At 44.5% G+C, this 25492-nt stretch overlaps 1 protein-coding gene and 1 non-coding gene across 2 annotated transcripts in view; both read right to left on the reverse strand.

Annotated features, from left to right (window-relative positions):
* Positions 1-1606: 1606 nt before the first annotated feature.
* Positions 1607-25492, reverse strand: part of TRUB1 (TruB pseudouridine synthase family member 1) — a 43418-nt gene continuing 19532 nt past the window's right edge. The window contains exons 4-8 of the mRNA XM_055119395.1: positions 22345-22426; positions 10750-10822; positions 8736-8875; positions 5124-5180; positions 1607-4407 (exon numbers count right to left, since the gene is read on the reverse strand). Coding sequence (XP_054975370.1) covers positions 4148-4407; positions 5124-5180; positions 8736-8875; positions 10750-10822; positions 22345-22426 — 612 coding nt within the window. The 3' untranslated portion in view covers positions 1607-4147. The remainder of the gene's footprint in view (positions 4408-5123; positions 5181-8735; positions 8876-10749; positions 10823-22344; positions 22427-25492) is intronic.
* Positions 23680-23782, reverse strand: LOC129399504 (small nucleolar RNA U13). Its single transcript, XR_008627136.1, has one exon. It is a non-coding gene; the product is annotated as a small nucleolar RNA U13 (small nucleolar RNA).

Consider the following 25492-nt stretch of genomic DNA (forward strand, 5'->3'; position numbering starts at 1 on the left):
TGTAGGAGGCCCAGGTTTCATCCCTGGCACCGCATGGTCCCCCCCCCAACACTACCAGGAGTGACCCCTGAGTACTGGGTCAAGAGCAGACGCTGAGCTCTGTCAGATACGGGTCCAAAACCAAACAAACTGAAACTTGAAAAGATCAAAGGGGTCTATGCTTAGATCAAAAAGATAAGAGCAGAGACAATCTTAATGTTGTATTTTAAGTACAATGGGCAAGAATAGCACAGAGTAGTTTCTTTCTTTAACTTTCCTGCTGGTATCACCAATATGAAGTACTCCTAGTCATAAAAAGAATGTAACTGAAGTTGAAAATACGATAGTATTACCGATCCACTTCCATGTAGTGTTAGCAAATGAAAATAAATTATCCTTTGTTAAGAGCTGCCTACACGTGACTTTAAAACAAAGTTTTAAGTCTGCTTAAACTTAACACTCATAGTTCAATGCATGGACTGGAGTGATAGCATAGTGGGTAGGGCGTATGCCTTGCACACGGCTGACCAGGGTTTGATTCTTCTGTCCCTCTTGGAGAGCCCAGCAAGCTACTGAGAGTATCCCGCCCACACGGCAGAGCCTGGAAAGCTATCTGTGGCGTATCTGATATGTCAAAAACAGAAACAACAAGTCCACCAATGGAGCCGTTACTGGTGCCCACTCTAGCAAATCGATAAACAACTGGACGACAGTGCTACAGTTCAATGCATAAACTTCAGATCTTCTATTTTAAATGTCCTAATATCTTAGAGCGCCTATTGAATCACTTTTTTTCTATTAAATACATCATGTATAGTAAATTATTTGAAATAAAATATAATTCACCATTTAATTGAACGTCCTGATGCCCATTCTAAGTCTGATGACAAATTTCAGAGGCATTAATTAAATGTACTAATGACCTAATATAAAGCATTCTTTTCTTACATAATGAATCACTTCTGATGATAGGTCAATATAGCAACCATTAATTCAAATACTTTAGAAGAAAAGATCTAGTTAGTAGAGCAAAATGGAAATATAGCCCTTATTCAAATATCATAAATGTGAATTAGTAGATAGCAAATTTGTACTACTTTAATGCTCTTGAGTTTTAAAACTGTAGATAATTTTCTGTGACCAATTCAGATGACTTTTAAGACAATATTTTTCAAAAATATTATTAAAAAAAACACAAAGTGCCAAAATGAAAATATCTGTTAGAGGTTGAAACATTGTCTGGAATTTCTAATGGATGCTTTGCTTTTAACTAGAACAATTTTATTATACCATGATACTTTAGCCCTCAAAATACATAGGAAAATATATTTAATGTTTTGGCTAAAATTTTTTTAAAATTTTGTATTTTTATAAATGCCGGATTCTCAGAAGAAAACACTTATTTTATGAGTGAATACTGAATGCTACTGAACAACTGAATTAGTTTCAGTTGCCCATGAAAATGAAAAATATTTGGAAGTGTCAGTAAATTTCATGCATACTCAAAAGTCTATCCACCATAAAAATTAAATTTTATAAATTTCATTAGCAAAAATGAAAATAAAACAGACTACAGATCAAGAAAATAATTCTGAAAATAATTCACGACACAAATAACTCAGAAATGTTAAAGAAACCACTGTGACATTTATTTATATAAACGAACACAAGTATACAAAAAGTCACACAAAAGCAAATCACAGCAATGTTGAACTCTTAGACTTATTAATTAGCCACAACATACAAAACCCCCACAGAAAGTTGTAAACTTTTACTGAAACTGTATATTCAGGGTTGACACTGTAGAATGTCACAACTCTTTGGGAAAGCAACAAGGCAAAGGCAAACAGCTTAAGAACCCCCAAATTATTTATATCATTCCACTCAAGAATCCCACTTCCTGAATTTATCCTAACAAAACTAAAAATAATAAGTAATCAACAATAGGAAAATGGTTTAAATAAATAATATATAAAGTTACGATCAAGTTAAACTGAAAATAAATATTCAGCAATGGGGAAACAGTTTAGCAGTGAATAGTAAAATTATCACCAACAAACAATGGGGCCAGGAATGTGAGGCAGCAGCAGACGTTCATGCCTTGCATGCATGAGACTTGGGTTTGATCCCTGGCACCACCACCCCCCCAAAAAAAATCATCATAATTAAATAACATTTAAAAATGACCAGCAAAATAATATACAAATGGAAATAGATAAGAATAAAAGAGTACTATAAAAACTGAAGTTCTGGGGACAGAGCAATAGCGGGTAAGGCGACTGCTGGGGTTCGAGCCCGGGCATCTCAGAAGGTCCCCTGGGCACCGCCAGGAGTGATTCCTGAGTGCAGAGCCAGGAGTAACCCCTGAACATCGCCGGGGGTGGCCCCAAACCATATTTTTTTAAAAAAAGAGCTAAAGTTCTAAAAACCACCGCGTCAGGATTAGGGGGTGATATTTCCATCCGGCAATACTTCCTTCAGTGTTTTCAGTATGAACGACGGTGACCGTTTTCCAAAGTCTTGTCTTTGCAAATAATCTCTACTTTTTCTTCACTAGTAAATTCTCTGCCAACTTTTAAGTTGAGAAACTGAGCAAGATGCCCTGATATTTTCAAAAACTAAATATTCCTCTCCTCGAACTTCACTGGCGGCGCAGGGAGACGTACTGTAACCTGTGCCACCGTGGCTGACACGCAATGCAGGAGACTAGAAAGGAAAAAGTGACATTGCAAACTTTCAATTTACTTTATGTATTTGGCATTTTACAGGATGTATCACTACGTCCAATGATTTTCTTTATCATCTTTGTCAGATTAACAATTAATTCCAATAGTCCCATGCACTAACTTGCTAAAAATTCTCTTTTAAAATCCATCTTTTAAATATTAAGTTGAATTACATTCATCATAAATAAAACCATTTTAAGATTGCATATTTAACATATTTTTTAAAATCTAAAGGCCACCACCTTTAAAAGATAAAATGCTCTAAAATCCTAAAAATTCATGTTGTATCAGCTATTTACTGATTCTTTTGAAACTTAAAAATAAGAGTCGTGGGATTTGAATATTTCTACAGACTGCAAAATATATTGCTTTCCCAAAATAAAAATATGCAGCATTCATTACATATTAAATTTACTACTATGGAACGTGACTACATTTCAAAACGAAGGCAAAAAGGGACAGAGCACTTTCAGTGGCTGTCTAAATGAAAATGTCGGAGACAACCATGTTAGAATTCATAGTGCAAGAGAGTAACGTGGTCTGGAGAGCAGTTCTCTCATCATCTATAAACAGCACTTGAAAGAGCAAACTCAAAAAATTGTCCCAGGCAGGAAAGTCCTCCCGAAAAGTATATAAATATGAAGGAAAAGAGAAAAGAGAGTGTTAACTGAAGACAATTTCTTCAGTTCAATTAAAAAAAATTACATTACTTTAGTAACTGATTATAGGACGGTCAGTTGTGTTGCTAAAATCACTAGGAAAAATCTCATAGCTGCCAAGATACACCACACTCACAGCAGAATAGGTGTAGCTAGTGAAAAGGTTCATCTATCTAGATCACATTCATGGTAGCAGCAATGATTTGCTTCATTTTACAAATATTTATTATAAAAGTTTCTTCGTTTCCAAGATCGAAACAAACCCAGGGAAGTGCAGACTCGTCGAAGAAATAGCACTGATAATCATAAATGCTCCAAAACATATGAGTTCAATAAAGGCCTTTTCAAACAAAGGATTTCAATACAATAAAGCCACCAAGAAGCCCATATAAGGTCAAAGTACACTCATTTACATTCATGTCACTTTTATGACACCAAAGAAACATATAATTCATTTTTTTTCATTGATTCAAAATGTGTTCAACTCTTTCACAGGAAAAGACTTTGCAGAGAGATTAAAATCAGAAAGTTGACTTTCCTGAATCTAACCTAACAGCATGATTACAATCAAAAGGGAATATTTCATTGTACAGCGAAATACTGAACAACTTCAAGGCTATTTATAATGCACAGCAGATACACTGTACAATATAGAAACTGTAAACAATGCGCATTTTTCTTCTTCATGCAAAAAAAAAAAAGTTTGTCTTTTGCACACAGTTTGTCATTTTGCACACAGGATTCAAGTGTCAACTACACTCGTGATGGAATCCCAGGCCAGTCTTAAGATGTCTTAGTTACGTCATCCTCCCCCTTGGTCTCATTTAGAGTTATATATTCACAGCTCAAAACCTGCTCACTAGACTCTTCTGGTTTGGACTTTTTAAGTGCCAACTCTGCTGGCAGAAGAGCGGAGCAATGCTCGAGAGATTGTGCAATGTCATCAATGGTCCATTTGTCCTCGGGAAGGGCATGCTCCTCTAGGGTAAATGGCCCCTGCTTGGTTCGGATCAGCTCTAGCACACTGGCACAGGAAGAGAGCTCTATGGCGACAGAGGGCGAAAAGAAAGATCCACAACATACATGAGTCAGCGTTTCACAGCCCATCATTTCTCAACCGACAGAAGAATTCAATTTGCACCTCTCGAAAGCATCCCCAATGTAAAGTCGTTCATAATGCAAGAACCAAGAGGCTTGAGATTAAGAGATGATTAAGTATCACAAGAATATCAAAAGCCCACCTTCTGAACGGACTTAAAGTCTACAAGAATTTGCACACACTTACTTAACCCAGGAAGCATTCCCACGAGGTAACTATTACTTTCACTTCGCAGATGACCTACTCTGACCTGTGACAGTCACAACTGCCAGCAAATGACGGGATCAGAACTCCCAATTTCCATGTCTGCTGAACCAAGAAATCTGATGTGCATCGATTGAAAATAACTTTTCAAAGGACAAACCTGCGTTCTTATCCTTCTAAATAAAGGTACTGTGCTCGGAAAGACGTTGGCTCTTACACTCATAATTCTCTTCTTCATTTTCTGTCCCTCCCTTTCTCTCCCAATACAAGCATTTCACTGCATCTGCTGATGTGGATGGCTGTATGCTACGAACCCACAAGGTATCAATAGCTGAAGGCAGCAAGAGTCTAATTCCTAAAACCAGTCCTCAAGAGATACAAAACCCAGAAAGTCCTTCTCATCAAAAAGGAATATTCCTCTCTAAATGGTAATGCGGGATTCATCTGTGTGCTTACCTTTGCCAATGTCACTGACCAAGCTTCGGATATAAAAGCCTCCTCCACACTCAACATCTGGAAGGGTAACAGTGACATGGTAAATTGCTCACCTCCCATGAAATCCACTTTACATAGAAATGATGCCCCTAAACAAATGTAAAAATGCACTATGCAAACAATTGAGTGATAAAATATTTATGTGCTGAAACATAAATTATTCATCCAGTAGCATATGTGTTTGTGAGATTGAAAAGTCAGAGTGTGGGGAAAGCAAACAGCAGAAAACCCATGAACACATTTTAAATTAACTGGCAAGATACAGCGTTTTAATACTTCATTCTTGTTCATTTCGTCGATCTTAAATCGTCAGCGACAGCAGCTTTGCTATGAGGAGCTGGAGATTTTTAAAAAAATCTCTTCGGAACTACGCGCCTCGTTCACAGAGTAGTGCTTAAGTGGTCATCGCATCTGTTTTATGATCATGAGCTGGAGGTTGTTAAAATACTTTTAAAAAACACAACAAACTAAAAGTCCCTTATGATGATGAGAGCGAGACTGGGGTGACAGACCCCACAAGCACAGCATCTGCAAGCGTTCCCTTGGAGCGATTCCTAGAGAAAATGCAAAATAACTTACAATTACAATGTCCCGAAACTGAACACAAATCTAAACATCTTCACACGGGATGGCATAACCTTAATAGCTAACAGGGTCCTGCATTAATGTTTATGCATCTACAATACATTCTTTAAAAAAAAAAAAAAAGAAAGAAAAGGAAAGAAAAAGAGAAAGCACTGCATTTCCCACACAAAAGCATACCTCCAGCTGCTTTGAGACTTATCAGACAAGAAGGTCTTTGGGAGCAATTAATAAAGACTCACGACCTGAGATTAAAAAAATATTGGGGAGGGAGACCTGGAGATCAAACCCAATGTTGCTAAGGCGGGTCCCTGGGAGACACCCTGTTCAAGAGTTGGAGCTGGTGGTCTTCAAGGGACCACGTGGTGTCAGGGGTTGGACCCAGGCCCCTGCATGCTCTCTAGCCACCTGGGTCATCTCCCTGACCTCGAATTCTCCAGCCCCCAGGGGCTCAAGGTTGGCGGGGGAAGGGCAGTCACTGCTGAGATTAAAAAAAAAAAAAATTGTTGCTAACATTCTTGCACTCTATTTGGTGAACAGACATCTTTGGGATTATTATAATCTTCAATGAATTGTAAATTAAGTATTTACAATTTAAATGAAATGGGAAGATTGAGTTTTTTCTTACTTTCATAGATAATGTCTACGGTGTCAGGCCAGCTGCTGCATTTTCATAGAATCAAGTAAAATATTTTTTAATCATCAGTCTCTCTTTCTTTCTTTGGTTCAAGCAGAGCAGGAATGGGAATAACTATTTTTTCTTTTAACTGTACAAGCATCTCACCCCAACACCCACTTTTTATCGAGGCACCAGGATTTACAATAGCACCAGTAATAGTTTCGGGCATGCAAGGTCCCTACTTCCCGCCCACCATCTGCCTGTCAGTGTCCCCCACTAATCTCAAGATCCCCTCCCATCCCACCCCTCACCCTCCCCACCTCCCGAAAATTCAGTTCTACTGACTGACTCTCACAAAAGCAAGTTTTTTTTTTGTTTTGTTTTGTTTTTTGCTTTTTGGGTTGCACCTGGTGGAGTTACTCCTGGCGGTGCTTGGTGGACCATATGGGATGCTGGGAATCGAACCCGGGTTGGCCGCATGCGGTAACTGCCCCACCCACCGTACTATCGCTCTAGCTCTAAAACCGAGTATTCTTAAGGAATTTACAGATGTTAAATAACAATGCGAATGGAAAAAAATAATAATAAAGTTTAGGGGAAAAGGAATCGTATTCCTAAGAGGAATCCTACTTAGTAAAAACTATGAAACTAAGCATGACCGGCGCCAGGGAGACAGCTCAAAGGGCACGCCTGCTGTGCCAAAAAACCAAAAAACCAAAAAACCAAACATGATAATGTAATACAGGATATAAAAATGTCTATCTGAAAAATAAATTTCTGGTATAGCTTAGCATTATCACTGAATGTGCTACTTAAAAAAATATTGTTAAAGAGCCATGTTTACAAAGTTACTAATAGTTGCATTTTAGGCATACAGTAATTGAACACCACCCCCTCCACCAGGTCCTGGGTTCGAACCGGGTACCACAGCCACAGCTTAGACACAACAAAAAGGAGAGGGGGAATAAATCATTCAAAGATTAGAATTTCTTGCTCAAAACCAAACAAACAAACAAATCCTTGATTCATTTGCTTTTTTTTTTTTTTTTTTGCAGTTCTAGGGCTCAAACTCAGGTTGTCACACACGTCCAAGGCAAGTGCTCTGCTCTACCACTGAGCCACATTCCAGCCCCCCGAGACACTGCTTTCAAGGACAAATTAATGTCAACTGTACAACTGAATGCAAGAAACTAGTTCTAGCAAATTAGGGCACAAGCACATGTAAGATGACGGGGCATCAAATATAAAAGTCTTGAGGCAGAAGCGGGGGAGGGAACCAGGCGACACGCCGAGGGAAAGCTGACGCTGGTGCTGGAACACAGTACACCCAAAGCTCAGCTAGGAATAACTTTGTAAATCACAGTGTCTTGACCAAAAAAAAGAAAAAAAGTGAAAATAAAGAAAAAATAGTTTGACAACATACTCCTTGGAGCAATAGGCTGACCTGGGTTCGATTCCTCCGTCCCTCTCGGAGAGCCTGGCAAGCTACTGAGAGTATCTTGCCCACACGGCAGAGCCTGGCAAGCTACCTGTGGCATATTCAATATGCCAAAAACAGTAACAACAAGTCTCACAATGGAGACGTTACTGGTGCCCACTCGAGCAAATCGATGAACAACGGGACGACAGTGCTACAGTGCTACTCTTCTCTATTGAGTTCGAAAGGTATGTTATTTCCAACTTTAATTAGGATAACATAAAATAGGGGTTAGAGAGATAGGCACAGCAGGTAAGGCTTGCCTTGCACACAGTCAATCCGGTTTTGGTACCCAGCACCCCAAATGGTCCCCCAAGCTCTGCCCCAGTGACCCCCTTAGTGCACAGCCAGGAGTAAGCCCTGAGTAACAGCAGGTAGAACATCCGTCCTTTCCCTCCCAAAAAACCAAACATGATAATGTAATACAGGATATAAAAATGTCTATCTGAAAAATAAATTTCTGGTATAGCTTAGCATTATCACTGAATGTGCTACTTAAAAAAATATTGTTAAAGAGCCATGTTTACAAAGTTACTAATAGTTGCATTTTAGGCATACAGTAATTGAACACCACCCCCTCCACCAGTGCTCCCAGACGCCCGCCCGTCCCACCCCCACCCTACCCCTGAGGGGCACAGCACAAAGGGCCAGTGGCCACTATTAGATCTCTTTTCGGGTCTGCTGAGTCTGTGTAGGGGTATAAGGCTCCACCCCTCTGAACGTACTAGTTTTAAAAGGCATCAACAAATCTTAATGTTTCTTGAATCAAATTTAAAACATTGTCCCAGCAGTCGAGGGATTCATGAAAATGACATAAAAGTAGGCAAATGAAGGGGGGCGGGGCATGGAGGGCAGCACATGGAGACAATCCTGCTGTCCCAGCCCCGCCTCTTACCCAAGGTGAACAGCGGCGGCTGGAACTTCTGCAGGGACAGGCTGTAGACCGTGACGGGCCGGGCGGGCTTCGCCTCTACCACCTCCCCTCTCTTCATCAGAGTCGAGAGCCTCTGCCCGTCCTTCTTCAGCGCTGAGTAGCTGGCAAGGTGAGAGGGAGAGCTGAGGAGCTGAGGACTCAGAGAGCGACTCCAGACTCACACTGGGAGAGAGGCTCACGGGGCAGCCCTTCGAGCGAAAAATTCTTCTCGAAAGCGAACGAGCAGTTTTTTTTCCTTCTGGTGTCAGGCACAGAGCTCCCAAATATCCCTGCAGATCCCGGAGGCCGGGCCCCTGCAACCCCCCCCCTGCCCCCCCACCCCGCCCGCAGGGGTCTAATCTGTATTTCCTAGAAACAGTTTCCATTATAATACTCATTTCCAAACAATAATTACCAAAGGGTTTCGGAAAGGTGAATAATTAAGTGACCTACGTAAGAGACCCTAGCTTTGTGCGGTGGCATTTTATCGCACCACACAATCCCTAGGGCTCTCCAAGTTCTGAAAGGTGCCATAACCTTAGGGTCTCAATCAATAAAGGAAAAGAATTCAAATATAATAATGACCATGATTAGAAAAATGAAACAAAGCAATGATGAGGAATAAACATGATGAGTTCAGCCAAAATGCACCAAAATAACATTTATTCAGGTGCTAAACTTTTTAAATCTTTATGTGTGAGGTACAACGATAAAGCATCACTGTGACAGGCGGCAGAAATCAGCAAAATCAACTGGGCCTCAGGTTCAGTTCCTGGAACTGAAACAGTCTGGGTTTCCCAGCAGTGAAACAATGTGCAACTAGCCAACCTGACCCACCTGGGAAAGTTCCTGGGCCCAGCAAGTGGGCTCCATCACTCACTGTGCCCCCAGTCAAAAATGCCCCGGAAATTGTCTTTTGTTATCTCGCCCACACGGCAGGGCCTGGCAAGCTCCCCGTGGCATATTGGATATGCCAAAAACAGTAACAACAAATCTCACAATGGAGACGTTACTGGTGCCCACTCGAACAAATTGATGAGCAACAGGATGACAGTGATACAGTGATAACCCTAAAAGAATGAGTAGCTTATGTAACCATGGACCGTTACTGGAAACTATTTACTATCGCCTGACCCTAGACACTTGCCAAAACACCTTTGTTTGGTATTCTAGGTAAGTTTTTTCTGAAACAATCAGGCACGAACTGCTTATGTAATCAAACCCTATTGCTGCCTGAAGTCGGGGTCACTATCAAGAGACCCCTCTGTGGGCGAGAGAGTTGACCGCAGTGTACCGGAATTAAACTCCTGCTGCTTTTGCATTATGGTGTTCGTGTCTCTGTCCGTCTTGCTGCGTGGGAGCCCAGAAGCCCGGGCTTAACAATCCCCACGGGTGTTTCAGTGCTCCCCAAACAAAAACCCAACGGCAACAAAAAAAACCCAAGATTACTAAGTATGAAATACTAAATTTTAAAAGAATTATCACTTGACACATCTTACAGCCATTGCAGCTACTCAGAACAAAAAGGGATTTGCCTGAAACGGGAATGTTCATAAAAACGTGATTAAGTGCTGAAAGGAATGCACTTGCACTGCTAGCGGGTGATAACGCTCAACCTGCTTCATCTGCTGCAGAGAACCGAGAAGCCGAGATCTGGCCCAGGCAGGAGGCCCACCTGGCAGCAGAGGCACCTGCAGCCAACGGAACCAGGAGGGCCCGCCAGAGCCTGCCAAGCGCCCGTGCCCTCATCAGAGTAACTGCAAAGCCCGGTGGAAGGACAGACGTCAGGGTGCGGGGAAGCCACCCTCTCCTCTGAAGGCCACAACAGGAGCCTACATCCTCCCGTACGGAAAGGGGTCACCGTTACGCCAGATTTCAAGCCAACCTTGCCACCCAACCAAGGTAGGACACCGCCCCGCTGTCCCCGGCCAGGGCTGTCGACAGGTCACGGGGAGATGAAGCGAGACGGACGGTCACATTCACCAGCTGCACTCACAGAGGCGGGACTTGCATGATATTCCCCGTGAACTTCTGCAGAATGCCTTCGATATCTTCCTGCGTGATTTTATCTGCCAAAAATGATTTGAAGATGTGACACGAAAACAATCACATAAATCATTGTGCTATTTTCACAGTACCAAAGCTTTGAAAATTGATTTAAAATTTTTCCCAACAAAGCAGTGCCGGGGTGGGAAGGGGGGGCGGGGGTCTCGGCACTGAACTCAGGGCCTCACACATGCTGAGAATGCGCTCTACCACTGGAGCCGTTTCCCGGCCTCTAGATGTATGTGAGTGTGTGTGTGTGTGTGTGTGTGTGTGTGTGTGTGTGTGTGTGTGTGTGTATTATTATTATCATCCAAATCTTGCCTTGTGGAGATGCATGAAAATACATTCATGAGAGGGGCTGGAGTGATAGCACAGTGGGTTGGGCATTTGCCTTGCATGCGGCCGACCTGGGCCCAATTCCCAGCATCCCATATGGTCCCCTGAGCACCGCCAGGAGTAATTCCTGAATGCAGAGCCAGGAGTAACCCCTGTGCATCGCCAGGTGTGACCCAAAAAGCAAAAAACAAACAAACAAAAAAACAAAACCCACATTCATGAGAAAGGATAAAAATGTTTAATTGCTCAAAATTAAAGAAAAAATTCTCTTTGCTTCAATCTTTTTCCTCTAACAAAAAGAATTCCTTCATCTTATATGTACTCAAGTCCCGAAAGAAAGGTTGCATAAGCTATAGAGATGGCGCTGAGGGGACCAGAAGTGATGGGATGAGGGGTTAAGTAAGCACTTGCCCTGCACGCAGCGGAGCCGAGTTCTATCTCCGCACACATACAGTCCTGGCACTGCCGGGAGTCATTCCTAAGCAGAGCCAGGAGTAGCCCCTGAGCACTAGCTGGGATGGCCTAAAAAAAAATCTATTTTTAAATAAATGGGGGTCGAGAGAGAGTACAGGGGTCGAGGCACTTGGTCTTGCATGCAGTAGGCATTAGTTCAATCCTTGGCACCACGTATGATCTCCTGAGCACTGCCAGGAGTGACCCCTGAGCACAGAGCAGGAGTAAGCCCTAAGCACCAGTGGGCATGGTTCAAAAATAACAACAACAAACGAACTGATCAGAAAGTAGAAAAATGTGCATAAATTATATCCTAAATTTCTCCAGGCATCAAAGACTACAAATAATGCAGTAGCAAAGATTTTCAAGTATTAATCACCTTTACAATTTTACCTGATAGACCTCAAAACTATTCTATGGTGGGATATAAATTTTTATATATTCCCACTCAATTCTGCCTGCAAGAAAAGTTTGATCTATCATTTTCCTTTTCTTCTCTGCTCCTGGAATTTATCTGTCTTTTAAGTAAACACTCAGTCAGAATCTGACTTGTGTCCCAAAAGAAAATCAATTAAAAAAAAAGAGTATTAATTACACAGCAAGGATAAGTAAGCATGATTACTGAGCATTTAAAACAAATGATTTTCAAAAAATATTTTAAAAGATATAAAGCATATAATAATCAGTAGTATTACATTTTTTGGTATAGTACTCACAAAATGCTGTAATACTAAAGAATGATGCAACCTTAAAGAACAGTTTTAGTTAACAAAATGATACCTGTTCACATTCAATAATAAACTAAATGACAGGAATCCTCTTTAACTTATCTAGGACACAGTCAATGGAAAGAAAGAACAATGTTTCTTTTTTCATTTTGCAGGAAATGAAAACTTTTGATTAAAACATTCATACATGTAGGCTATGTTTGATTGGAACTGAACTAAACACAAAACAAACACAAAACAAATTCATGCTCTTTGTGTTACTGTTAATATTATTAAACGTTTTTCTTATACTCAGGAAATATGGTTATGACCATGTTAAAGGTGCTCATGTACAGTCACTGCACCCCAACACCCCCTAAGTGCCCCTGGCCCTCCACACACATGAGGTGTCCTCATTCACCTCCAGAATAAAATCTGAAAGACAGAATGAAATACTGCACCCAGACATATTGTATCAGTACTGATACATATTGTATCAGTATCAATATGACGAGCCTGAACCTCAGTGAGGACTGGACCCTCCCAAGCTAAATGTAACCAAAAGACCCACATCTACTAGATTCAGAGAAGGCACTGCAGAACTCCACAACACTTCTCCAATTAAGAACCAAAAAGGGCTCATGTCGGAGGGCTCGTTTGTTCATGCTCCTTTCAAACAGACTCAGCTCATGACGAAGACTCTGTGAGAAACGTCTTACTCTACTGCAGCACCAAAATTAACTAAGTGAATTCACCTAAGTCGTTCAAAACATCCAAAATCTGGACAGTCAAATCTTACCTCCATGCTGGTGAGTGCTGAAAGAAATGTCATTATTGGGGTTCGGAGGAATAGGTAGGGGCCTGGAGCAAGCCTAAGGTCACGCGTTCAAGTCCCCAGAGTCCTTCATGCGCTGAGCCTTATCCTAGCACTCCACTACCTGCAACCCCAGCACCTGGGGTAATATAAGCGCCACGAAACTGGGTGTAACGTCCAGAGAACAGCAGAACTAAAGAGACGGCAAGTGGCCCCCTGGGGAGCACGTATGTTGGCACCCAAAGTAAAGGAGTGAATATGCTGGTTCACACTGCAGCCAAGTGTGCAAGCACACACAGGTGGGTGTGAGAGTCCAGGCAAGAAGTGATCCGGCATGCACACAAGGGAAGGTGGAGGGAGTAGGGAGGGAGGGGAAAGGAAGAAGGAAGGGAGGGAGAGAGGAAAGGAGGAAGGAAGGAGAGAAGGAGAGGGGAAGAAGGAAGGAAGGAAGGAAGGAAGGAAGGAAGGAAGGAAGGAAGGAAGGAAGGAAGGAAGGAAGGAAGGAAGGAAGGAAGGAAGGAAGGAAGCAGGAAGGCAGGAAGGCAAAAAGGAAGGAAGGAAGGAAAAGAGGAAGGAAGGAAGGAAGGAAGGAAGGAAGGAAGGAAGGAAGGAAGGAAGGAAGGAAGGAAGGAAGCAGGAAGGCAGGAAGGAAGCAGGAAGGCAGGAAGGCAAAAAGGAAGGAAGGAAGGAAAAGAGGAAGGAAGGAAGGAAGGAAGGAAGGAAGGAAGGAAGGAAGGAAGGAAGGAAGGAAGGAAGGAAGGAAGGAAGGAAGGAGGGAGGGAGGGAGGGAGGGAGGGAGGGAGGCTGACAGGCAGACAGGCAGGCAGGCCATTGTTGATGAAATTCCAAGCGCTCTGATGCAGCAGAATAAGAGCATCAGCTTTCTAGATGTGCAAGGCCCTGGCTGTCACTGATTCCTCTCCAGGAACGAAGCTTTCCCCTGTCCTGCTCCCTCAGTGTCTCTCTGCAGAGTCTCCCAGACCAGATGTGGCTACACTCAGGCAGGGATGATGACTGCAGGCCATTCTGCCATAAATCACACACAAGTTCTAGGTACCAGTTAGGTACCAGTTCCGTGTCTCACCGAAGAAATTCTAAACTCCGGAAACGCGAGACAGCTTTTGCCTCCCACGATGTGTATGCAGTTACGGCGGCACTGAGACATTCTGGCTGAATTTAATTTTGCTGAAGAATAACGGAATCTCAAGGTCAAAGAGACATTTGAAAGTCACATGGGCCATTCGCCCATCTGATGTGTGCATTACCAGAGAGAGCCTCTGCAGCAAGTTATTTTGCAACATGGTACTCCAGAATAAAAGGGAGTATTCATTAAGCAGTGAAGCCTGTGTCTAAAACATTTCAGTCCAATCCAAGTAATAGTGATTATCTCTGTAAGATGAACTACCATTTCAGAATTTAAAAAGAAATGGAGAATAAAAGGGCAAAAGGCAAGGGATTCAATAAGCAGCCCGAGACAAATACTTGGGGAAAGAGGAGGGGTTTGATAGAGGTGCCACGGGACTTGGTTAATTATTTTTTTCTGTTCAGCAAATAATTATCAATGTGACCGTATTTGTTTTAAATTAATTTTTAAACTCTCATAATAAAATATATATAAGATCGCTTTACATGCTGTTATTTGTTTAAAATCTATTGAGTCTTCCAGAGAACTTCCAGTAAGATATTTGGTACCTCATTAAACTCCGTTGTAAACACAGGATGGCAGGGCGGGGGAGATGAGGGCTCAGAACCAGAGCATACGCCTGGCATGTGTGAGGCTGCTAATTCAATGCCTGGCACTCTGTGCCCACTGACATCAACCCTGGTGACCCCGAGCACTAAACTGTCAGCCTGGCATTGCCCCCAAGAGCTGTGATCTTCTATTTAAAAATCAGCTAAACACAAGGAAACAAAAAGGCTCGGGAAATAATACAGGGATGAAGGTTCATGTCGTGCACGTGGTCACCACCAGCTCCATCTCCAGCAGCACGTGGCCTCTGAGCCTCACTGGCGTCCAGTCCAGGGCCCCGAACAAAGCCCAGGATGGTCCAGGTGCCTGAGCACAACTGTTTCCTCGGGTCTTTGCTTTCTGATGATTTACTGAGCTGGACTTTTATGGCTTATTCATTTTATTTGTGTAATACTTTAAATAAACAATTTAATTTATATGGAAGAGCCTGGCAAGCTCCTCGTGGTGTATTCGAGACGCCAAAAACAGTAACAATGATGGGTCTCATTCCCCTGACCCTGAAAGAGCCTCCAATGGGGCACCGCTGGGAAGGATGAGTAAAGAGAGGCTGCTAAAATCTCAGGGCTAGGACAAATAGAGACGTTACTGGTGCCTGCTCGAGCAAATTTGATGAACAACGGGATGACAGTGATACAGTGATACAATACTTTATCATTTTGGAAAGTTTCAACACAAACAAAAGTCACCCTTAGCATCCAGACACCCACCTCCATGTTAACCAGCGTAAGTGTGTGTCCTAACTGTTGAAACTGAGAGAGAGGCAAAGGCAGTGCCATGACAGGCTCAGCACAGATACCAGGAATTGAGTCATGATTCCCCTGAAGTGAGAGAGCCATGGTGAGGTCAACTAAGGGTTCCCAATCAGATGCAGGTAGGGAAGCCCTCCTGTATAGCCCTTATGTAACGCTTATGCAACTCTTATGTAACTCCGACTTGTAAGGAATGAGCTAAGTACAAGTAGTGGAAAGCCCCTCAGACTGCGGCCAAAAGGGTGGTCCGCAGAAAGTCCCTGTTATATAATGTTATGGTATAAAAAGCCCCTCACTTTCGAGACTTGGGGCTGCTCGTTCCAAGAAGGCTGCCACTGTGTCGAGGAGCTGGACGAGGGCCCGAGCTGAGCCAGCCAATAAAGACCCTTTGCTTATTGCACTGCAACTTGTCCTCGTGTGATTCCTCTGGGGAGATCTCGGCCCGGTTCAATGAAACCACAGACTGCTCAGTTTGACTCTTCAGCTCCTACCGAGTCCCTCCCTTTAGACCAACATGTACCTGAACATCCTCCCATTGTGGCAATATCGAATCTTTCCTTCCAGAATCCTTCCCTTCCCTTCCCCCAAGACCTCCAAGAGTAATAGTAGGGGGAAGAAAAAAAAATTTTCCCATGGCAGGACGAGCTGATCCACATTTCCATCAGCCGGGGACACCATGGCCCTGAGGCCCGAGCACACTGGGGAACAGCTGAGCCCAGTGACACCACATGACGCTAACACCAGGATGTGGGTGAGGAAAGCAGCAACACCGAGGAAGATGCTTCACCTTCTACCTCCCCACAGATCTCTGGGCATCTGGGCAACAGGTATCCACTGCTGGGTTCACTGACTCGCCCACTAAATGTTTTATTCTACATCCTGCCCATTGTTGCAAGACCCAAACAGTCTCAGCCCCACAGCTTAGGGATTCATATACCAACCGTGAAAAATACAGGAAAGGGCCCATTGCCACAGTTTTGGCTTTGAGTCTGAAGTAGACTTCCAATTTCTCTGAGTTAATTCACAGCTATCTGGAGCCACAGCTAAGTACAGTACTTCTCCAGACAGGGCAGAATTAGTTCAGAACATTCATTTGCCATTTACTGTGTATTGCCTAAATTCAGTTAAATGTTAGTAGCTGGCGACAGGTCAAATGAGAACTGCATTTTGGGCTGGGTATGTGGCTCAGTGGTAGTGCCCTGCATGCACGAAAGCTGGTAGCAGTCCCCAGCAACACCGAGACATGCACGAACTGCATTTTTTTATGTTCTAACAACTGGGAAGAGCAGCAATGGCCCAGGAATTTTAGACATTGTGCAGTGTGCAGGACGATGGAGCACGGGGTCCCCAAAGTGGCACTGCAGCTGCCCGGAGGGTGCTGCAATGGTGGGGAGCACGGGAGGGGAGCAGGGCAGGAGTTATACATGCGACTGGAAGGCTTTTCCCTGTTCGTTTGCATAGAGAAGATGGATTTCCAAGAGATCACAGGGCTTTGGTTTTGTTTTCTGAAAAGGGGCCATAGGCCGAAATAAGCTTGGGGTCCTCTAATGAAGCCCAGTGAAGAACTGTCCACTGAACACAGGCCTTTCAGATGCTGACGAGATACTTTCATGGTGGAAAGTCGACTTAGTATTACCTGGTGCTACACTCAATTTCACTTAAGCACACAGTGTTAAATATTTTTATTTCATAACTGTATCACTGTATCACCGTCATCCTGTTGCTCATCGATTTGCTCAAGTGGCAGCACAGCTGGTAGGGCGTTTTCCTTGCACGAGGCCAACCTAGGTTCGATTCCTCCACCCCTCTTAGAGAGCCTGGCAAGCTACCGAGAGTATCTCGCCCGCACGGCAGAGCCTGGCAAGCTAGCCATGGCATATTCGATGTGCCAAAAACAGTAACAACAAGACTGACAATGTAGACTTATTTCATAACTAAAAGTAATAAATACTTTTTTTATACATAAGCTGAACTGGGGTTTTGTGGTTACTGTGGCTGTTTCACTGGTGTTGAATCTGCTGGTGCTGAGTCATCTCAGAGCACATGCCTCCAGGTATGTGTGCATGCTGCCGTCACAGCAGCCCCTCGTGTAGGCGTCATGATACGTCCCTGAGATGTTCTTTGCAGGCTCAGTCCAGGCAGGCTTACTTACGGGTGTGCTACTGTACCATAAGTCATCTTGATTTCTTCCTACTTTTCATTAACTACACTGTATTGGTGTCTTGGGAATATGTAGGTAGAGAAGTTAATCTCTGAATTGTATTTCAGGGGAGTCTGTGAATCTGCAACAAAGGAGCCAAGTACACCAAGTGGAGCCAGGAGAGTCTTCAACAAATGGTGTCAGGAAAACTGGATTGAAATTGGAACCGTGTCTCACACCATTCACAAAAAGTAACTCGGAGTAGATGAAAGACCTGGAGATTAGACCAGGGTACGCAAACTATGTGGGAGAAAACAGGCTGCACTCGCCAGGAAAAGGGCTCACAGGCTCCTGCTCTCTATGTGCCGACCACAGAAGCAGAAAACAAGAAAGCAAACGGGATGACATCAAATTAAAAAGGGTTAGCGTGGCAAAATAAACTCAAGCTAAAATCAAAAGGCACACTACTGAGTGAGAGAAAATAGCCACGTGCAATACATCAGATAAAGCGCTGATAACCTAGATTTATAAAGCACTCACAACGCTCAACCAATAACCAAGAAACCAATTAAAAATCCAATAACCCCGTCCAAAAGTGGGGAGAGGAGAGGAACAGACACTTCCTCGGGGAAGACACAAGGAGCGTTAGTAGGCATATGAGAAAGAGCTCATCGTCACATATTGTTATAGAAATGCAAATCAAAGTAGCAGTGAGAAATCATCTTACACCTGTGAGCACGGCATATGTCAAAGCACCTGGAAAAAACCAGTGGTGGTGGTGGAATGCGGTGAGAAAGGAACCCGTGCTCACTGCCCGTGGGAAGGTCACGTGGTCCCACCTCTCTGGAAAGCCACATGGAAATTCCTTGGAAAAAATAAGAATGCGCCGTGCAAGCCAACAACAGATACCACCTCTTGGCACCAAGTCAAAAGGATATATGGGCATCTGCATTCACTGCAGCGCTTACCGCAATAGCCAAGAGAGGAAAACAACCCAAATGTCCCACCACTGGTGAATGGTCGAGAAGGTGGGGTATAATCACACGATGAAATGCCACATGGCAGTAAGAAAGGATGATGCAACCTGCCGAGACAAGGATGGAGCTAGAGGGTCTCGCGCTGGGTGACGTCAGTCAGAAGGAAAGGGACAGACCCAGAACGATCGCTTTCCTCTGTGAGAGACAAAGAAACTCGGTATGGGAGCAACTAATGACCGAAGGCAAACTGGAGAGTCGGCCCACAGATCCGAGGTGGCCAGGGGTGTACAGGAGTTGGGAGGGTGGAGAGGAGGGACTTCTGGGACACCGGTGGACGAAAGGCGCACTCAGGTGCTGGGTACAGCGCAGGAACGATGTATAAACGAGATATGACTGACAGCACTATTAATCACAGCAGCTTAATGAAATTCAGCTTGAAAGGGGAAAACATGAGTGCAGTTAAAGACCTTTAAAAGAGGAAGGTATGAAAGACAGAGAGAGACAGCCAGCCAGGCAGAGACAGAGAGACAGAGACAGACATAGAGAGACAGAGAATGAAAGAGCAAGGAGTGGCTGCCAGAGAGGCGGGTAGGAAGAGGGAGACTGGGGACACTGGTGGTGGGAAATGTGCATTACTGAAGGACGGTGTTGGAACGGGATATGACTGAAACCCATTCATAACAACTTGGTAACTGTATCTCACTGTGATTCAATTAAAAAAATCATTTTTTTTAAAAAGGAAAGTATTAGAAAATAGCGGTTTTAAGCATCAGTATGAAGGCTCAGAAGGTGGAAAATGCAGTTTTCCATTGACAGATGTTCCTTAGGACACAGGTTGTCTTACACCTAATTGTTGTCATCTTGGTAACTGCTGCCAGAACTTCAACCAATAATAAACATTTACTAATTCACTAACCAGCAAAAAAATGACAAAAAGCATGTTAATTAGCAAAACTATCAACTCTTTATTTTCTGGGACTACAAATACTGTTCAATACACTGTAAAGGGAACCAAAGAAAGTGACTTAGTGTCTTCATTTATTTCAAGGTTATAATCAAATAATTTTAACAATTCAGCTTTTTTAAAGGAGAAAAAAGCAATTATACAAATTAGGTTGCAAATTATACAGAACTTCTTCTTAATTCCCAAAAGCTTGAGAGCAGGAAGAAAGGGTAAGTTTATTTTTTAATTTTTTAAATTTTTATTTATTTATTTATTTGCTTTTTGGGTCATACCTGGCGATGCACAGGGGTTACTCCTGGCTCTGCACTCAGGAATTACCCCTGGCAGTGCTCAGGGGACCATATGGGATGCTGGGAATCGAACCCGGGTCGGCTGCATGCAAGGCAAACGCCCTACCTGCTGTGCTATCACTCTAGCACCCAGGAAGGGTTTAACATTTTCCTACCCTTTGTCCTCATCTAATGTCCTTTATTTAATGAACTGCACTGTCACATGATTACTTTTAAAGCCCAGAAATGCTCTGGAATATGAATATGCTCTAGAAATCTCTGATGACCCCCTCCTGCCCTATACTTCTTTAATGTGGACATGTTCTAGTCCAGTGGTTACTGGAGGCAAGGGCTCTGGGTGGGTGGAGGGCAAAGGGGAAACTTTGGCAGTGGGAGGGCATCAGAACTCTGGTGGTACAAAGGATCTTATACAAACACGGAAGTGATAGCCTGAAATTCTATAATATTGTGGAATAATAATGAATCGATAAAGAGCAGGGCAAAAATCTTTAAAATGCTTGACTGAAGATCACGGTTAGGCATCCATTAATTGAGGGTCTGCTGTTATTTCCTCAATAACTCTGAGGTTAATATAACACCCCCCAACACACACACACACACACACACCCCTTTGAAACTGAGACTCAAACCCAAGGCTACGTAGAAGTGAGGCGCGTGGTCTACCACTGAGCCACATCCCTGGCCTCAAAATCTATTTTTTTAAAGACAGAAGATAAATCAGTGACTTTTCATTATGGCGCTTGAATAGTCAAGCAAGCCATTGAGCCACATATAAACACAAACTGGACAAGTGAAGACACCATGCACAGGGGAAGGCGGGTCTCCCTGAGGGAGCGCCCAGCCTTAAGGCTGCAGGCCGCCCTACCCAAAACCAGGAACTGCCTCTCGCTAAATTAAGACAACACTCAACACCAGCCCTAAACTCAGGGAAGTCTACAATAACTCACCACGGATGACATAGTAAAGTAGGTGAACTGACTGTTCAAAACTGCAACTGCTGAATTAAAAATAGCAGAGGCACTGTGAGAGTTGCTAGGAAACCATTTCATTTATCTACCCTTTCCCAAAGTGGTGAAAGAAAGAATAGTAGGAAAATTATGGTGGGCCCGGCAAGCTCTGTTTTACTGCCAGACAAACAGCTTTCTCCCTGTCACGTATTTTTTTTTTTTTTAATATACTACAAAGGCAGAGGCTCACAATCAGTTTCAAAGAACTAAGTCTGGCACATTTAATTTCAACGGCTGAGAAGTGACTCTAAACACACAGAGATCAGGGAAGCCCAACAGGACGGCGGTTCAGCACTGAGCAGAAGAGAACCCGGAACCCGAAATCCACTTACACGCACCCTTTGGTGGGGGCGGGAACGAGGGGCTATTTGGGAAAATGCTGAACATTTCAAATAGTGATTTTAGGGGCTGCAGTTACAGTACAGCAGGTGGGCATTTGCCTTGTACGCAGCTGACCTGTGTTCGGTCCCCAGTACCCCCTATGGTCCCCACGAGCGTCACCAGGAGTGAGCCCCAAGTATTGGACGGGTGTGGTCCAAAGAAGAAAGAAACGACAACAGAATACTCTGATTTTGTAAAAAAAGAAAACACGCTTGCTTGCTTGCTTGCTTTTTTAGGAGGGGTGGGAGGTGGGGGGGGGAAATGAGGGTCCTCTCAGGCAGTGCCAGGGGCCACTTCACAGGGCCCCTCCCACGGTGACCCGCTGGCAGCCCCACAGCTGATCAATGCCCGGCCCGATGGTGAGGCCCCGGTGAAGGGGAAAGCTCGGGCCACCCCCGTAGTTCTTGGGGAGTCAGTGGTGCTTGGGAGCAAAGCAGGGTCAGGCAAATGCAAAATGCACATCCCTAGCCCCTGCGCTCTCCTCCGCCCCCCCCCACCCCGACTCCTTGTCAATAAACCCATGCCAAAGAAGCACCAATGTCTAAACTTGCAAACCCAAGAAAATAGACTGAAAAGTAAAATCACTGGAAATGGGCAGTAAAGAATTTCTTTAGAAAGTGTCGATTCCCGGGGCGAGGAGACAGCAGCCCCCCCCCCCACACCGTTCACTCCCTGACAGCACCCACTCCCCCGAGCGCCTCTGCGCCTCCCCCAGGCGCCCCAAGCACGGCTAGTGTGGACGTGGAACCTGGGCCCCAAATATTCTCAGTTCCCCGTTCTTATTCTCTCTCTTTCTCTGTCTCTCTCTCTCCCCTCCCTCCCCTTTCCTTCTCCTCCCTCTCCCTCTCTCCCTCTCCCGCTCCCTCTCTCCCTCTCCCTTTCCCTCTCCCCCTCCCCCCTCTCTTTCTCCCCCTCCCTCCCTCCCTCCCTCTCTCTCTCTCAAAAGAAAAGACAACTGTACTGAGTGCGCTTCATACCGTAGGGCTTTTCTTCTGTCACTCTGCCCGTGGAGTCCAGCGTGTCCGTGGCCTTGCCGAGCTCCCCAATGGCAATATACCTCTGGAGGAAGACACAAGTGGAAGAGGAGGCCATAAGAAAAGCTCTCGTGTAGGGCTCGAAGGTCACGCCGAATTTTACTAATACCTGGCACATCCTGATACATCTTACAAGCAAATATAATAGACCACAATTGTATATGAATTGATAAAATACACCTGCGTGTAAGAAGGAGTCATTAGCTTTCCACTCCAGTCAAAATGTCATAAAGAGTCCAATGTCACTTAGGACTCAAAAACAAATAGGGGGCGGATGGTGGGGTATAAGCCCCACCCTGCTGCACTCAGAGGTACTCCTGGCTCTGTGCTCAGCAGTGACTCCCAGCAGTACTTGGGGAAGCATACGTGGTGCTGGGGATTAGCACCAGCGCTGGCCACGTGCAAGGCAAGCCCCTTGCCTCCTGTACTAGCCCCCCCGGTTCTATTATTCCAATTTTTAAAACCAGTTTTGATTTTGAAGGAAAAGTGTCAAACCTCTGGGTACAAAGAATGGCCTAACAGGTCACTAGATGACCATCCTAAGATTCAACAACTTTCCATAGACATCACTTAATTTCTAAATAAATGCACTACTTTTTAATGCACCACCTTTGTCCTTGAATGAAATCTTTTACTTTGTCTAATTAGCTAACTTATTTCTTTTGGTCTGGGGGCCTCCCGGTGGTGTTCAGAGCCTCGTCTGCCGGCTCTGTGCTCAGGGATCGCGCCTGGTAGACTAGATGTAGTGCTGGGGATCAAACTTTGGGTTGACTCTGTAGAGAAGCACTTTACCCACTGCACTAAGACTAATTTTAGTAGCTTGATTATGCGCTTAAACAAAAGGGAAATGTAGCGTGAGTACTGCTCATTCAGTAAAGCACAGCAAAAATAGTACAGCAAAGGTCAAATACTATGACAGGGTTTTCTTTATTTTGGGGGGAAGGGTATGGGAGGGTGCTATGGGCCACACCCAGCTGTGCTCAGGGATCACTCCAGGCGGGGCTCGGGGAAACAGACAGGGTACCATGGAGGCAAGGCAAACACCCTCCCTGCTGTATTATCGCTCCGGCCCCAGATGTATTTTATTATTAAAGGGAAACTACTACTTCTTGAGCTTTCTCAAGGGGAAAAAGCCATTTCCAAGAACTGATCGTTATTCACAATAATTAGCCCAGTCTTAGCCAAGAAGTGGTTGTTTGTTTTACTTTTCATCTCAGGACATATTCATACTCGATTGTTTATAGCCCTCTCTTAATCAAATTCCACTTCCCCCTCCCACCTCAGATGGACCACGTGCTGACTGTGGACCTAGGCTTGGGGAAACACATGGCACACAGATGCCTGAGCACACAACCATCATGCTTCGGAAGCGCACAGGGGTCTCTGATTCAAGTGCCACAGGAGACACGGAGAAAGCTTCAGTTAAAATTTCCACTGTTTGTGGCTACAGGAGCAATTTGTAAAAGAGGAACCTCAAAGTTTATGACAATGGTGAAGGAACCAAAGACAAATACCCAGAAAATGTTTAAAATTCAAGCTGCCCGAGATCCACCAACGTGCCACCTGCGGGAATCAACCTTTCATTCTCGAGGCGCTTCCTTTTACAAATACACAATACGGGAGGAAGTGCTGTCAGGCATGAACTCATTTACTTTATTGTTTTGCTGTTATTTGTTGTTTTTGAGTCGAATCTGGTGGTGCTCAAGAGTTACTGCTGCTCTATACTTAGGAGTTCCTCCTGGCAGTGCTTAGAGGACCATACTGGGTGCCAGGGATCGAACCCAGGTCAGCCATGTTCAAGGCAAGCGCCCTACATCTCCCCAACCCCCTTAACCCATTAAGAACAGCAACAACAAAACCAAAAACCCGGAACTCACTGGGGAGTGAGATCAGAGGAGTGGGTGGAGCACGGCCCTGTCACGTGGGAGGCCCTGAGTCTGTTCTGGCACCCCATGCCCCCCCCCCCCGCCCCGAACTGCTGCGTGCATAGCTAGGGTCGCTGCCAAGCACCATCGGAAGTAATCCTGGTGACCCCAGCACCTCGGAACTGAAGAGCAATATCAGCGGGCCAAGCACCACACAGTAGGAGTGCCCACAGAATGATACACCTGCAGGAGCTATTCCTGTGAGCTGGATTCCTCACAGCCCCTCACATCTCTCGCTAGGGTTTCCGACCCCCAGATTCTGTCCGACCCGGCCGGGTCTGTGCTCCCACCACGTCCGAGTGCAGGCTGAATTCTTTTCCGGGGGACGTATGCCCTCACCTGGCAGTTTCAGAGTCCGTGGTTTCAGAGCCTGTGCAAACACGGGAGAGTTACCGGGCAACCTTGGCATACATCTCATGACACGGGCACTCTCTGTACACACTGAGTGCTGGAAAGGGAAAATGTTCCTAACACACAAGCACACAGTCCGGGAGCCCTGAGCCAGGGTCCCCTTGCAGGGCAGCCAAGTGGGCTGGCAAACAAAGAGACAAATGTCAGGAACAGTTCTGAGGTCCGCAGACCCCCTAACGCCCTCAGCGGGGCATCAATTACTCTCTGTGGATCGCTGGTCTCAGTGAGAACTGTTTTCTGCCCTTCCCTTGTCCCGGTTAATAGTATCTTTCAAGTCTATTCAGCGATCCACAAAGTGTTGAAAACAAAAACCTGCCCAGACGGCTTAATTTCTGGCTGGAAACAAAAACCTCACCACCAAGAGAGGAGGGAAGAAAATGGCTACGACCGTATCCTCTGGGGTTTGAAGCAATTATTTTCATTGATCTCAACTCTACACACAAACAGGGTTTTCAGATTGTTTCTCCTCCGAAATGTCCAGGAACTATAAGTGCTATTAATGTATTCATCACAAAACAATTCCGCAGTGACAAAACAAAACAAAAACGGTCCTGTGGCCTAGTTCAAGAAGTTCACGGTGAGCTGCACGCTCTCTGGAACCGCCCTACTCACTCATCTGTTGGAGGAGACAAAAGGTACCTGTCCAAACACTCCCTCCGCTCACAGGTACACAGGAACCTGTATCACACCACTCCACCTAGATGCCGGCAGTGGGGGAAGGCAGGGGAAGCAGCACTCCATCTGGAGAAGCGCTC

This window comes from Sorex araneus, chromosome 11, assembly GCF_027595985.1.
Source record: "Sorex araneus isolate mSorAra2 chromosome 11, mSorAra2.pri, whole genome shotgun sequence".
Taxonomy (NCBI): domain Eukaryota; kingdom Metazoa; phylum Chordata; class Mammalia; order Eulipotyphla; family Soricidae; genus Sorex; species Sorex araneus.